Source organism: Phyllopteryx taeniolatus, chromosome 7 (genome assembly GCF_024500385.1).
Source record: "Phyllopteryx taeniolatus isolate TA_2022b chromosome 7, UOR_Ptae_1.2, whole genome shotgun sequence".
Taxonomy (NCBI): domain Eukaryota; kingdom Metazoa; phylum Chordata; class Actinopteri; order Syngnathiformes; family Syngnathidae; genus Phyllopteryx; species Phyllopteryx taeniolatus.
In genome coordinates, this window is record NC_084508.1 from 8,592,068 (window position 1) to 8,605,046 (window position 12,979).

At 42.0% G+C, this 12,979-nt stretch overlaps 2 protein-coding genes across 5 annotated transcripts; one reads left to right on the forward strand and one right to left on the reverse strand.

The window, feature by feature from the left end:
* Positions 1-48: 48 nt before the first annotated feature.
* On the reverse strand, positions 49-10,395 carry LOC133480569 (transcription factor 7-like 1). 3 transcript variants are annotated; one of them, XM_061778825.1, is made up of 8 exons: positions 10,262-10,395; positions 4,735-5,337; positions 4,190-4,236; positions 3,992-4,099; positions 3,747-3,903; positions 3,537-3,644; positions 3,358-3,415; positions 49-2,324 (listed from the first exon to the last, which is right to left on the reverse strand). In XM_061778825.1, exons 2-8 carry the CDS (start codon positions 4,801-4,803, stop codon positions 2,095-2,097), a joined length of 777 nt encoding a protein of 258 aa, XP_061634809.1. In that variant the 5' UTR covers positions 4,804-5,337; positions 10,262-10,395; the 3' UTR covers positions 49-2,094. The 3 variants fall into 3 exon arrangements, with proteins under 3 accessions (XP_061634809.1, XP_061634806.1, XP_061634808.1); XM_061778822.1 differs by having other exon boundaries at positions 4,190-4,239; XM_061778824.1 differs by lacking the exon at positions 10,262-10,395 and having other exon boundaries at positions 4,190-4,239; positions 4,735-6,635.
* Positions 7,647-10,453, forward strand: LOC133480573 (lymphoid enhancer-binding factor 1-like). 2 transcript variants are annotated; one of them, XM_061778830.1, is made up of 4 exons: positions 7,647-7,839; positions 7,917-8,061; positions 8,148-8,255; positions 10,301-10,453. In XM_061778830.1, exons 1-4 carry the CDS (start codon positions 7,688-7,690, stop codon positions 10,451-10,453), a joined length of 558 nt encoding a protein of 185 aa, XP_061634814.1. In that variant the 5' UTR covers positions 7,647-7,687. The 2 variants fall into 2 exon arrangements, with proteins under 2 accessions (XP_061634814.1, XP_061634815.1); XM_061778831.1 differs by having other exon boundaries at positions 7,647-8,061.
* The last annotated feature ends 2,526 nt before the right edge of the window (positions 10,454-12,979 follow it).

The window sequence follows — 12,979 nt, forward strand, 5'->3', positions numbered from 1 at the left end:
ATCTCAAAGCACTCGTATCTCAAGTCATCTTTCCCCATTGGAATGAAAGGAAATGCTGTTAATCCGTTCCAGCCACGGAAAAAAAAAACACCACACCCAAAAAATTTTAGTTTAAAAAAAAGATATATATTACAAATAAAATACCATGTATGAAATATACAGTAATCCCCATGAAATAGAACGTACAGAAATGAAAAGTTTCAGCTCACATTTTCATGCTTTAATTTAGAGCTCGCCAACCTTTTAGATACAGGGGTGTCAAAGTCATTTTTGTCACGGGCCACATCATAGTTAGTTTTCCTCAGTGGGCCATTCTGACTGTGAACCCATATAAATGTATGATTGTCTCATGTTATTACATACAATATACACATCAAATTAATACAAAACTACTTTTGAAATCAGAGGCCAGTAAAAAAAAATGTTCAACTATTTCTCAATTCAGTTTAAAAGGGGCATTGGTAAAATAAAATAAAAAATGTGTATATATATAAATAAAAGAACATTTATTCAGACCCTTTGCTATGACACTCATATATTGAACTCGGGTGCTGTCCATCTCTTCTGATCATCCTTGAGATGGTTCTACACCTTCATTGGAGTCCAGCTGTGTTTGATTATACTGATTGGACTTGATTAGGAAAGCCACACCCCAGTCTGTATAAGACCTTAGAGCTCACAGTGCATGTCAAGAGCAAATGAGAATCATGAGGTCAAAGGAACTGCCTGAAGAGCTCAGAGACAGAATTGTGGCAAGGCACAGATCTGGCCAAGGTTACAAAAATATTTCTGCTGCACTTAAGGTTCCGAAGAGCACAGTGGCCTCCATAATTCTGAAATGGAAGATGTTTGGGACGATCAGAACCCTTCCACGAGCTAGCCGTCCGGCCAAACTGAGCCTTGGTGAGAGAGTTAAAGAAGAACCCAAAGATCACTGTGCCTGAGCTCCAGAGATGCAGTCAGGAGATGGGAGAAAGTTCTAGAAAGTCTAGCATCACTGCAGCCCTCAACTAGTCGGGGCTTTATGGCAGAGTGGCCCGACGGAAGCCTCTACTCCGTGCAAGACACATGAAATCCCGCATGGAATTTGCTAAAAAAAACACCTGAAGGACTCCAAGATGGTGAGAAATGGGATTCTCTGGTCTGACAAGACCAAGATAGAACTTTTTGGCCTTAATTCTAAGCGGTATGTGTGGAGAACACCAGGCACTGCTCATCACCTGTCCAATACAGTCCCAACAGTGAAGCGTGGTGGTGGCAGCATCATGCTGTGGGGGTGTTTTTCAGTTGCAGGGACAGGGAGACTGGTTGCAAATGAAGAAAAGATCAATCCGGCCGAGTACAGGGATATCATGGACGAAAACCTTCTCCAGAGTGCTCAGAACCTCAGACTGGGCCAAAGGTTCACCTTAAAAAAAGACAATGACCCTAAGCACACAGAGAACAACTCCGTGACTGTTTTTTGAATGGCACAGCCAGAGCCCTGATTTAAACCCAATTGAGCATCTCTGGAAAGACCTGAAAATGGCTGCCCACCAATGTTCACCATCCAACCTGACAGAACTGGAGAGGATCTGCAAGGAGGAATGGCTGATCCCCAAATCACGTGTGAAAAACTTGTTGCATCATCAGCTCAAAAGGGTGCGTCTACTAAATACTGAGCAAAGGGTCTGAATACTTATGTCTGTGTGATACTTCAGTTTTTCTTTTTTAATAAATCTGCAAAAATTTCAACTATTCCGTATTTTTTTTTGTCTATCAATATGGGGTGCTGTGTGTACATTCATGTGGGAAAAAATGAACTTACATGATTTTAGCAAATGGCTGCAATATAGAAAAGTGAAAAATTGAAGGGGGTCTGGGGGTTTCCGTACCCACTGGAGGTTGCACATAAACCAGATTGAAGTCCCAATAACTTCAAAGAGGAAGCACCTATTTTCACATTATCTTGCAAAGGAAAATAGATGTACTTATATGATTTCTGTGGAAGATGCTCGGGAGGCAAAATGCTGGCGGGGGGACTGAATCAAAGCTTGTTTGTTGGTAAATAAGGAAATGAAAACAAAAAGCAGACGCATTAAATGTCTGTAATGCCTATGTGTCCAGATCGATGGTCAACCCCAAAGGTGAGGGGGGGGGGCTGTATGTGGACATCGGTGCATACGTGGCACTTGCGCTCGCCGCCGTGTCGGTGGAGCGGAAGGACGACGAGGATGATTGTGCTTCCGGCTCCTTCAACAGCTGAGAGGTCAGGTCCGTCTCGTGCCCCTCATGCAGGATGCCGGCGCATGCGGACGGCGCGTGGGGCAGCTCGGGTGCAGACACTGCAAACAAAACATAAAACGTCAGTCTTCAATGAAACTACACAATCTAATGAGATCTAGAAAAATCTAATGTTTTTACTAAGGTTATATGATGCTCGGTTTTGACTTGACACCTAAACAGCTCTGATGTCCGATGTATTTATATGTTTATATGTGAGGCTTTCATTTTGAAGTTGGCCCTTGCAGCACGTTTTTGGCGCGTTATCGTAATGCTTTTAAGTATGAACAATCGTCGCGGCGGCCTTTTTGACTCGAGGCTGGCCTGACAGCAGTGTAAAATGCTGGGAGTAAATAGAAAGGGAAATCACAACTGTCGACGACCTTTGGTCAACCAGAACAATGATGGGGATTTTCAAACGTCAGAACTTGAAGCCTAATGCTTTTGCCTTTTCTGCATAAACTGTATTTGCCTCCATTGAGTTGCACTTGGTGATTGCACTCTGTAATAGCATATTTATTCAGTTAGCCCTTGGTAAATTTGAAATTCATGGGTACTGTTTATTTTTATTAGCTTGTCATTTATTCATGTAAAAGTAATGCAATAAAAAATACAGATGTTTTCCCGAACATGAGGTGTAATTGTAATTAATAATCGTGATTACAGTATTGATCTAAATAATTGCGATTAGCATTTGGACCATAATCGTGCAGCCCTCGTAGAAATGTTCATTTTTTTTTTTTTTTTAATAGTAAAAAAACTTTACAGAAAGCAAATTCTTACCTAATTTCTATATTAAACATTTGTAGTGTTTCTTCGATACTCGTTTCTTGTTGGTGGATTTTGGATTTTCATTAACTGTAAAGGTCCAAAATTGTATATAACTAACAATGTAAAGCAAAATGGACCATTATTATCTTTGCAAAGGCAGAATTTTGGAGCTAGAGGTGTACCTAATGAACAGTGGTGGTTCTAGTGCTCCCATGACACAGGGCTTGGGCCCCCGTAAGCTAAAAACACGCTAAAACCGCCACTGCTATCAATTGGGCTGTGGGCGATTTATTGTATGAACTAACAATATTTAAGAAGACTTACTGGTCGGACCATTTAACCTGGTGGCTGCACTGCCCCACATTCTTTTTTTCTTTTTGCCCTGCACAAAAAAACCCAAAAAAAAACCACTTTGAGTCATTGCACACAAAAACAACATTAGAAAAATATTTGTTGCCTTACCATGCGCAATTGTATTTTAACTAAATGACTACGGGACTCACGTAGTTGTCTCTGCAGGTCCAGTCCGGGTACATGCTGGCGTGGATCTGGCTGAGCCGCTCCGATTCCCGGAAGTATTTAAGCTGCTCTTTCAGCGCCAACGACTTCCACTGTGGACATCATCACAGTGTCAGCGCACACACATGCAATAAGGACACCACGCAGCTAAGAAAGAGGGCACGGCCGTGCGTGCGTGTCGCAAACACTCTCACCAGCTTCCCCAGGACCTTGTTCAACGTCGCGCTGTCTTTATTAACTATTTTGGCTTTGACGACAGGCCGCTGCTCCTTCATGAAGAGCATGAAGGCATTTGGGGGCTTCTTGATATAAGGCCTGGTGGGTTCCTCTGTGCATTTATTCCTCTTTCGCCTCATGGGAAAACAAAGGCATAGGAAGTAAACACATGTCGCCTCTGGGTGGCCAGGCCAGGAAAGAACATTTTGCAGAGAATCCTTACTTTGAGGGGTCCCTCCTTGTTTTGGGTGGTGGTGGTGGTGGTGGTGGGGGTGCAGGAAGAGGGACAAAGAAGGAGGCTGGGGCCAACTGATAAAACAGCTGTCCATTGCTATACACACACACAAAAAAACAACAACAAAAGCACGTTAGACAACAGGAAGTGTGTGAAGATGCAAATGTGTGCCTGTGTGTTACTTACATAACGACAAAGGGCATTTGGCTCACCACCATCGAGGCACCACTGACCTGCTTAAAAAAAAAAAAAAAAAAAAGTTATTAACCTGCTAAAAATATTACTAGTAACATTTAACTATAATAATTCCTTGCTGCTTTAACCTTCATTCACATTTGGCTCTAGGTAATTTCTCATAGAACATTTGAAACGCTAAATCGAATAAACGGGAGTTAAATGCAGATTGTTACAGGAGCACACGACAGATTATGCAAAAATAATAATAATAATAAAGCAATAGACTAAAAATACGTAATTATGATGACTTTTCATATGAATTATATTGCATTTTAGTTCTATCCTGATGTTTACGCACATGTACCAGGTCTATTACTCACAATTTCAAACCACCTCTATGTCAAAACGGACGATATCATTGAATCGGATAAAGATTAAAGATTATATGTGACTTTTGATGTCGCAAACCGGCCCAAATGTCTAGAAATCAATGGGAAATTTGTGAGCGCAAAGCTGTGCATTTAAAGTGATTTATTCTTGAATCTTCTCCCCACCTGCTCGCGACTGCTGGTCGTCATGTCTGCGTGGACGAAATTGAAGTCCCACTCCACGTTGGTCGTCATCCTCGGGTCGGAACGCTCTTGGGTCAACTCGATCGCCGTTATTAACGCTATTATTTCGGCTGGCTTGAAACCAGCCAATCGCGTGAGGGCTCGGGACACCTTTGATACGTCATCGTCATCTTGAGCATTGCTATTTAGGCAGGCTTGAAACCAGCCAATCACCTGAGGACTCGGGGCACCTTTGGTACGTCATCATGATCAAAGAGACGCTGACGTTATATTGATCCAAAGAAGCGGCTTCTAACTAACGGCTGGCCCGTGTTGAATTTGAATGTATCAATATTGTCTGTTTAACCCAAGAAAACACATTTTTATTAGACAAATAAAGTAAGAATATATACACTTACACAATATTAAAAAAAATGATGAATATTTACAGTCGTAATAGCTTTTTGGTTCATTCATCCATCCATTTTCTGAGCCGCTTCTCCTCACGAGGGTCGCGGGCGTGCTGGAGCCTATCCCGGCTGTCATCGGGCAGGAGGCGGGGTACACCCTGAACTGGGTGCCAGCCAATCGCACTCAGATTCACACCTATGGGCAGAGTCTCCAATTCATGCATGCTTTTGGGATGTGGGAGGAAACCCACGCAGGCACGGGGAGAACATGCAAACTCCACACAGGCGGGGCCGGGGATTGAACCCCCCCCCTCGTCAGAACTGTGAACCAGTCGTCCACCGTGCCCTTTTTGGCTTACTTTTTTCTCCACAAAAGAAAGAATATATACACTTACACAATATTAAAAAAAGTATCCACCGTGCCCTTTTTGGTTTACTTTTTTCTCCACAAAAGAAAGAATATATACACTTACACAATATAAAAAAAGTATCCAAAATATTTACGGTCGTAATAGCTTCTTTGGTGATGAGAGGTTTTAATACATTTGATGAATGTAATTTATTTCCCTTTAGTATAATTAAGGTTACTAATAAAGGGTTTAAAGAAGTCCAAACAGTACATCCCTACAACCAGTCAATGAGATCCGTATATTTATTCCAGTAAGAGACCACAAATATGGAACTGTAATAATAATCCTTTTCAACCAGAGCATTTTATGTAGATTTTTTTTTATTTTACTACCAATCGAGCAGGTTTTTACCTACTGGGCTGTCTGACACACAGAAAGCAAGACAAATGCTGAATTTCCACTCGCACACATTTCAAATAAAATATACACTTTTACGCATTGCTCCAAAAACCCTGGCAGAGACTACAGATGTGATTATATTCAGATAAGAACTCATCAAAATAAAGACCACCGAAAAAAGAAAACTTTTGACCTTCTGATACATCCCGATTGGATGAGTTTGAGGAGTTCCCAGTAAATCTTCAAAATAGCGATAATTTCTGTTTTTTTTTTTCATTTCTGACAATAAGGCTTCCTGTTTTTATGGATACTGGCTGTCACGCAAAAAAATTGCTGTAACTATTTCCACGGATATTTTGAAGGTATTTCAACTCTGCTTGTGTTGAGTACACGCCATGGGACCTCTAGCTAAGTAGTGATAAAGTTACACATATCTGTGGAAATTGTTACTTTGTTTTTTTTAAAATTTGGAGTAATAAGTTAGTAGGCATACGTGGAATACATTTATTTTAACAGTAGGCGGCGGTAATGCACCTTAAAACTTTGTTGCCATGAGATACATTATTTTAACAATAGGTGGCGGTAATGTACCTTAAGGTTTGTTGCCAACCGCCATAAAACAAGAACAACAGTTGGCCAGGTCAGTTGTGAAGTTACGGCTCATATTTTCTGTCACTTCCAACGCTAATTTCGTGAATTTTTTTCATCAACTATACACAGCGTGTACACACATACAAACACAAGCTTTTAATCCCCCCCAATTGACTTTGCATTAAGAGGTTTACCATAATTTGGGGCCATTTCACCGGTTTTAAAGAGTGACAATTTTCTTAATATTTGTCACAGAAAAATGACAATTGTATCACTGGAGTCGTCTTAAAAGATCTCTCCTATCATGCTGCCTCGTGTATATCAAACTTTAAAATTTGATGGCAGTCTCAGTTTTGATCTTAATCATTCAAGAAAGTCATTGTACAGAACTTTATTTCTAACTGTATTTTTCTTATTTTATAAATAATATGCTGTGTGCTCCTGTGACACCTAAATTTCCTCTCTGGGGGAGAAAGGATTATCTGATCTTAAATCATGTTTAATGGTGAGTCGTATTTTACCGTTTCAAATGTTTTGTGAGGAATAACAGCAAGATGTGATGATTAAAACAAAGAACTTCAATCCACAAGCAAAAACGTTTTGGAACATGCATGCAAATGTGAGGCTTGTTATGGAAGTCAAAATACACAGCTATGATTACTTTGTTTAGTGCTTCCAATTAATGTTCTATATGAGGATTTGTAGTTATGTTACTACTAGAAATTAATAAAAAGTAGGTTCATCATTTGTTGTTTGCAGGTCACTGGTGCGCCACATATGGCGAGCGTCAGCCAAGGTCCTGTTGAGTGACGGAAGTAACATACACAATTGTATACATCATGTTTGTGCCATAAAATATGTAAAATAGGTATGACTCCCTGAATGTTTTCATCTTCACACACTTCCTGTTGTTTAACACGTGTGTCTTGATGTGTTTGTAGAATAGGGCAAATCTGTTACCAACTGGTGCCTGGCGTGTTCTCCCTCCTCCTCGTCCTTTGCCACCAAATTCAAAGTAACTATCCATTTTCTGAGCCGCTTATCCTCACAAGTGTCGCGGGAGGGCTGGAGCCTATCGCAGCTATCATCTGCGGGATGCGGGGTACACCCTGAACCGGTTGCCAGCCAATCGCAGGGCACACATAAACAACCATTCGCGCACCCATTCACACCTACGGGCAATTTAGAGTCGTCAATTAACCGACCATGCGTGCTTTTGGGATGTGGGAGGAAACCGGAGTGCCCGGAGAAAACCCACGGAGGCACAGGGAGACACACAGGCGGGGCCGGGGATTGAACCCCGGTCCTCAGAACTGTGAGGCAGATGGTCTAACCAGTCGGCCACCGTGCCGCTCAAAGTAAGTATTCTCTGTAAAATGTCTTTCCTGGCACATCCACACAGAGGCGACATGCTGATGCTTTGCTTTCCCAATAGGAGAACGAGGAATACATCAGGGCCCGAGGAGGAGAGGCCCTACATTAAGAAGCCCCCAAACGCCTTCATGGTCTTTATGAAGGAGCGGAGGCCCAATTTAAAAACATTTGACAGTGTCGCTGTAAATAAAATCCTTGGGAAGATGGTGAGCGTGTTTGCGACAAACACGTCCTCGTAGCTTGCATGGTGTTGTTATGCATGTGCGCGCTGACACTTTGATGATGTCCACAGTGGAAGTCGCTGACGCCGGCTGAGCAGCTCCCATTCTTCCAAGAATCGGAGCGGCTCAGCCTGATGCATGCCAGCGTGCACCCGGACTGGACCTGCAGAGACACCGATGTGAGTCCCATAGTCATTAAGTTATAATACAGTTGAACAATAAAAGTCAACAATTTCTCAAATGTTTTTGGGCAGAATGACCTAATGTTTTTTTTTTTTTGTATTTGTCTAGTGCAAAAAGAAAAAGAGAAAGTGGGTCAGTGTAAATACCGTATTTTTACGACCATAGGGCGCACCGTATTAAAAGGCGCAGTCTCAGTTACGGGGTCTATTTCTGTATTTTAACACATACATAAGGCGCACCGCATTATCGGGCGCAGGCATGGTAAAACATACGCTAGCTTAAAACATATGGTAGCATGCATGCACGCGAAAACAATGTTTTTAAAAAGGCAGTGGGAACAAAACTGAGTTCGGTTGTACTTTACGTTATTTTTTGATCAATCCTCATCCACAAATCCATCAAAGTCCTCATCTTCGGTATCCGATATGAACAGCTGGGCAAGTTCTCAATCAAACACGGCAGGTTCGAGACAGTCTCGTTGCCGTGCGAAAGCTCGAACAACAGTGCAAGCGGGCACGTTAGCCAAAGCGTCCACAATCCATTCACAAATTGTGGCGTAACTCGCCCGGCCGGCGCTGCCTCCCAGTCTTAGTAAAGCTGTGTTCGCCATCTGTCATCCATGGCTCCCACGCCGCTCACTTCACTTTGAACGCCCTGTTTACACGGATGTCCAGCGGTTCGTCAAGCCTCCCGGAATGATGGCAAGCCCCGAGTTATTGCACTCAGTCGAATGGTGACTGTAGAGAGGCTTCTCCCGGCTGTTCTTTGCTCATTACTCCAATGCTCGAGTTAAGTCTTCCAACTCGGGCCACCGCGCCTTGTTTCCGCGGAAACTCAGCTTCGTCTTCTTGACTTGGCGAAGCTCGTTTTCCTGCTTCCTCCGCTTGCGAACCATGGACTCGTTGATCTTGAATTCTCTCGCAGCAGCTCGATTCCCATGTTCCTCCGCGTAACTGATAGCTTGCAGTTTAAACTGTGGTTCGTAAGCGTGTCTCTTCGTAGGTGCCATTTTCGGGGGTCCTTAGCCAAACCCATGTTGTTTTGCACAATGCACACCCCGGAAATGCTCCCAGTCAGTCAAGCGGTAAAAAAAAAAAATAATAATACCCCGGCGCTATATACCTACTGAGGGCGTGCGCGTCCCGCATTATAAGCGCCCCCTCCATTTTGGGGAAAATCCCAAACTTACCACCAAGAAATTAGAATATAAACAGTCAAAATGATTTTTAAAATATAGAAATTGGTTCATAATTGAGCTTTTAAAATGTTTTTTTCTTATAAAATGAAATAATTTGTATTACCATTTATTGAGATGCATTTAAATGTTCATGGCAGAGATGTTCCTAATATTATCCCGTTGTCGTTCGTCTACATCTACTGGTTAATGGGGTCACCACAATTTTAGAAACATCTGTCAGTGTGATGCAGTCCATAGTAGTATATGATGACAGCAGCTTCTATTTTCTTTGTGGCCCTAATTGTCCTTGGTACTTTTCTGTCCATAATTTCGCCTTCAACTGAAAAGTGGTCTGAAATCTTTACATTGCATACCAACGTTTCCTCAAATTCTTGACTATTACTAAGAGTTAATGCATCCATCCATCCATTTTCTGAGCCGCTTCTCCTCACAAGGGTCGCGGGCGTGCTGGAGCCAAATCGCAGGACACATACAAACAAACAACCATTCGCACTCACATTCACACCTATGGGCAATTTAGAGACTCCAATTCATGCATGTTTTTGGGATGTGGGAGGAAACCGGAGTGGCCGGAGAAAACCCACGCAGGCACGGGGAGAACATGCAAACTCCACACAGGCGGGGCCGGGGATTGAACCCAGGTCCTCAGAACTGTGAGGCTGACGCTCTAACCAGTCGTCCACCGTGCCGCCACTAGGCGTTAATATGTGTTTTAATCAAAACTGAGTATTGTATAACCTTAGTAAAGGCAGAATATTGCACTGGCTATCATTAGATTATTTTTAAAGTCGTTTCATGACTCACGTCTCAGAAGTGACGGATGTTATGTATTTGTGTTTGCAGTCTCTGGACCTGGGCTCCCTTTGCCACCTTTCTTCAGCCAGCATGAATGGCCCGACTGGGACTTCAAGACCATTTTGGAACTGGGAGAGTCAGATTTGGCGTCCTCCCGCTCGTCAACATGGAGCCTGCATGATGGGCCCAAGGCGGACCTGATCTCCGCTACGTTTGAGATCGGAGACTTACAGGTGGCAGATTCGGCCCAGGCGTCCTCTCGCTCCTCATCAACATGGAGCACTCGCCTGGATGTGGGGCCAAATGTTTTTACATTCACATTACATTCCTATGAATTGCCTTTTTAAAATAAATGTTTTACAATTGTACATATATGAATTGCCTTTATGAATGTTTTTACAAATGTGTTTTATTAATTGTATTCTGTGTGTACATTACCTCAAACTTGGGGGGCTTCTTAATATAAGGCTGGGTGGACACCTGGGGCCCTGTATTCCTCCTAGTCCTAATGGGAAAACAAAACATGAGCAAACGCATGTCCCCTCTGTGTGGACGTGTCAGGAAAGACATTTTGCAGAGAATCCTTTGAGAAGGAGTTTCATGATTTCGGTGGTGGTGGATGAGGAGGAGGATGGAGAAAGTTGCCAGGCGCTAGCTCATAAGAAATCCTTCCAATTCTACACACACATCTAGACGAAGAAGGAAACATTGAAGGATTCAAGGAATTTAATTTTCATCCCAACACCAAACCAATCGGTTTAAGTCTGGTAAAATGGAAATACTTGTCAAATGGCAGTACAGTTTGCCAATCCATCCAACTTCCATCCATCCATCCATCCATTTTCTGAGCCGCTTCTCCTCACTAGGGTCGCGGGCCAATAAAACCTTTAAGAATTGTTTTTTTTTTTTTACATGCCTTTCCCTCAGGTTTCTGCGGGCTAAATAGCTTTAGCTGGCCGCTTTTATTATCACATGATGTGTACAGGTACATCTCAATAAATTAGAATATGGTAGAAAACTTTGTTTATTTCAGTATTCATCGCGGTTCATTAAAACTTGGAACAAAAAACACACCTAAAATTTTGACCCCTATTCTCATAGAATTAAGAAATTGGCCGGAAATTGGTGCACATTTTCACCAGTTTAAAAGAATTGTGTCTTAATAGCTATCACAGGAAAATGATACTTATCACTGGGATCGTTTTCAGAAGATCTGTCTGATAATGTTGGTCTCATGTAACCAATTACTCGTTGAAGTTTTACGCCCTTATCAGCGATTATTCGTGTCCGACATTTAGTTTCTGACTGTACAGTCAATATGACATTTGTTGTAAGACACATAAGCTGGAGACTGTGCTCTGTTTGGCAGAACCCTCATAAAAAGGAACTTTACAGCATGAAATATTTACATATACTCAGAGGTAGGTAGGAATGCACGACATTTACTCTGTTACATTTACTCAAGTAACATTTTGGATGAAGTAGCTTCGATGAAACATACATTTGACTTTTACTCGAGTATTTATGTAAAGAAGAAACTTTTACTCCGTTACAATAATCTACATGCCGTTAGCTACTTTCAATTACTAAAGATTGCGTGCGCAATCTATTTTCAGGCTTTGGTTTGCGACTACTGGATTGTGAGCCGTTGCTCCAAGCCACGGTGATTACCACAGTGATGTTTGACTCAAGATCACCAATCAAAACACAAAATAAGGTCACATGTCCGCACACAAAGTCTTCTCTTGGGCTTTGCAGGCCAAACAAAGTGAGTCGTGACTAGAATTTACACCGATTTTATCGGCCTTATTGGTATCGCCCGATAATTAGCATTTTATGCCGATCTGCTTTGATGTCATAATTTGCCGATCCGATCAAATCTCCGCAAAAGACATTTATTCAGCGTCGCCATCGTGCACAGTATATTTGATTCCAAAAGCTAGTTTATTTTTAGCCTTGTCGTGTGTCTTTTGGCGTAGTCCTGTAAATATCTGTCGGCCAATAAAGTAATTTAAAAAAAAACAAAAAAAACATGTCGGCGGTGTGGAACAGACAACACGCCTGAGTCAGACAACACGTAATGCCCGGCCGGATCAGAGGACAAGACAAATTATCTCTTTCACCATTGCAGTCAGACTACTGCAATAAAATCATGTATTCCGATAACACCGCATCCTGTTTTTTCTGATCACTGGGCTTCATCTTGTCAACTCAAACGCAAACGGATACACTTACCATGGCAACAACAACAATAATGGATCGCGCCGTGTGTTTGTAAGGACAAAATGTGGAAAAACATGTGTTGGTGGTCACCGGTGCTCAGGACAGGAGAGGATGTTTAAGGCTTGATTGAGGTATGTTCCCGTACTTTTAATGCAATACGGCTCGCAAGCAGGCAATAAAATGTTATGTAGCCTAGCAAGTTAGTGGTAGCATGAACGGTTGCACGTAAACATGCCGCCATTCTATCGAATCATGCTCCAAAATTTCATTGAGGGTGGAGTAATTTAATTAAAAATAAAGTCATTTAATTACAGTAAGTTAGCACCCATTATTTCTGTCATGTTATAATGTAGTGAATAGAGCAGTGATTTCCAACCTTTATGGAGCCAAGGAAAAATCTCACGGAACACCAACAAACAAAAATGTCACAAAAATTGGATATATTAATTACTGTATGTACTTCCTGTCATCTAATAGAAGACCATTTATCATTTGTTCTGTCTG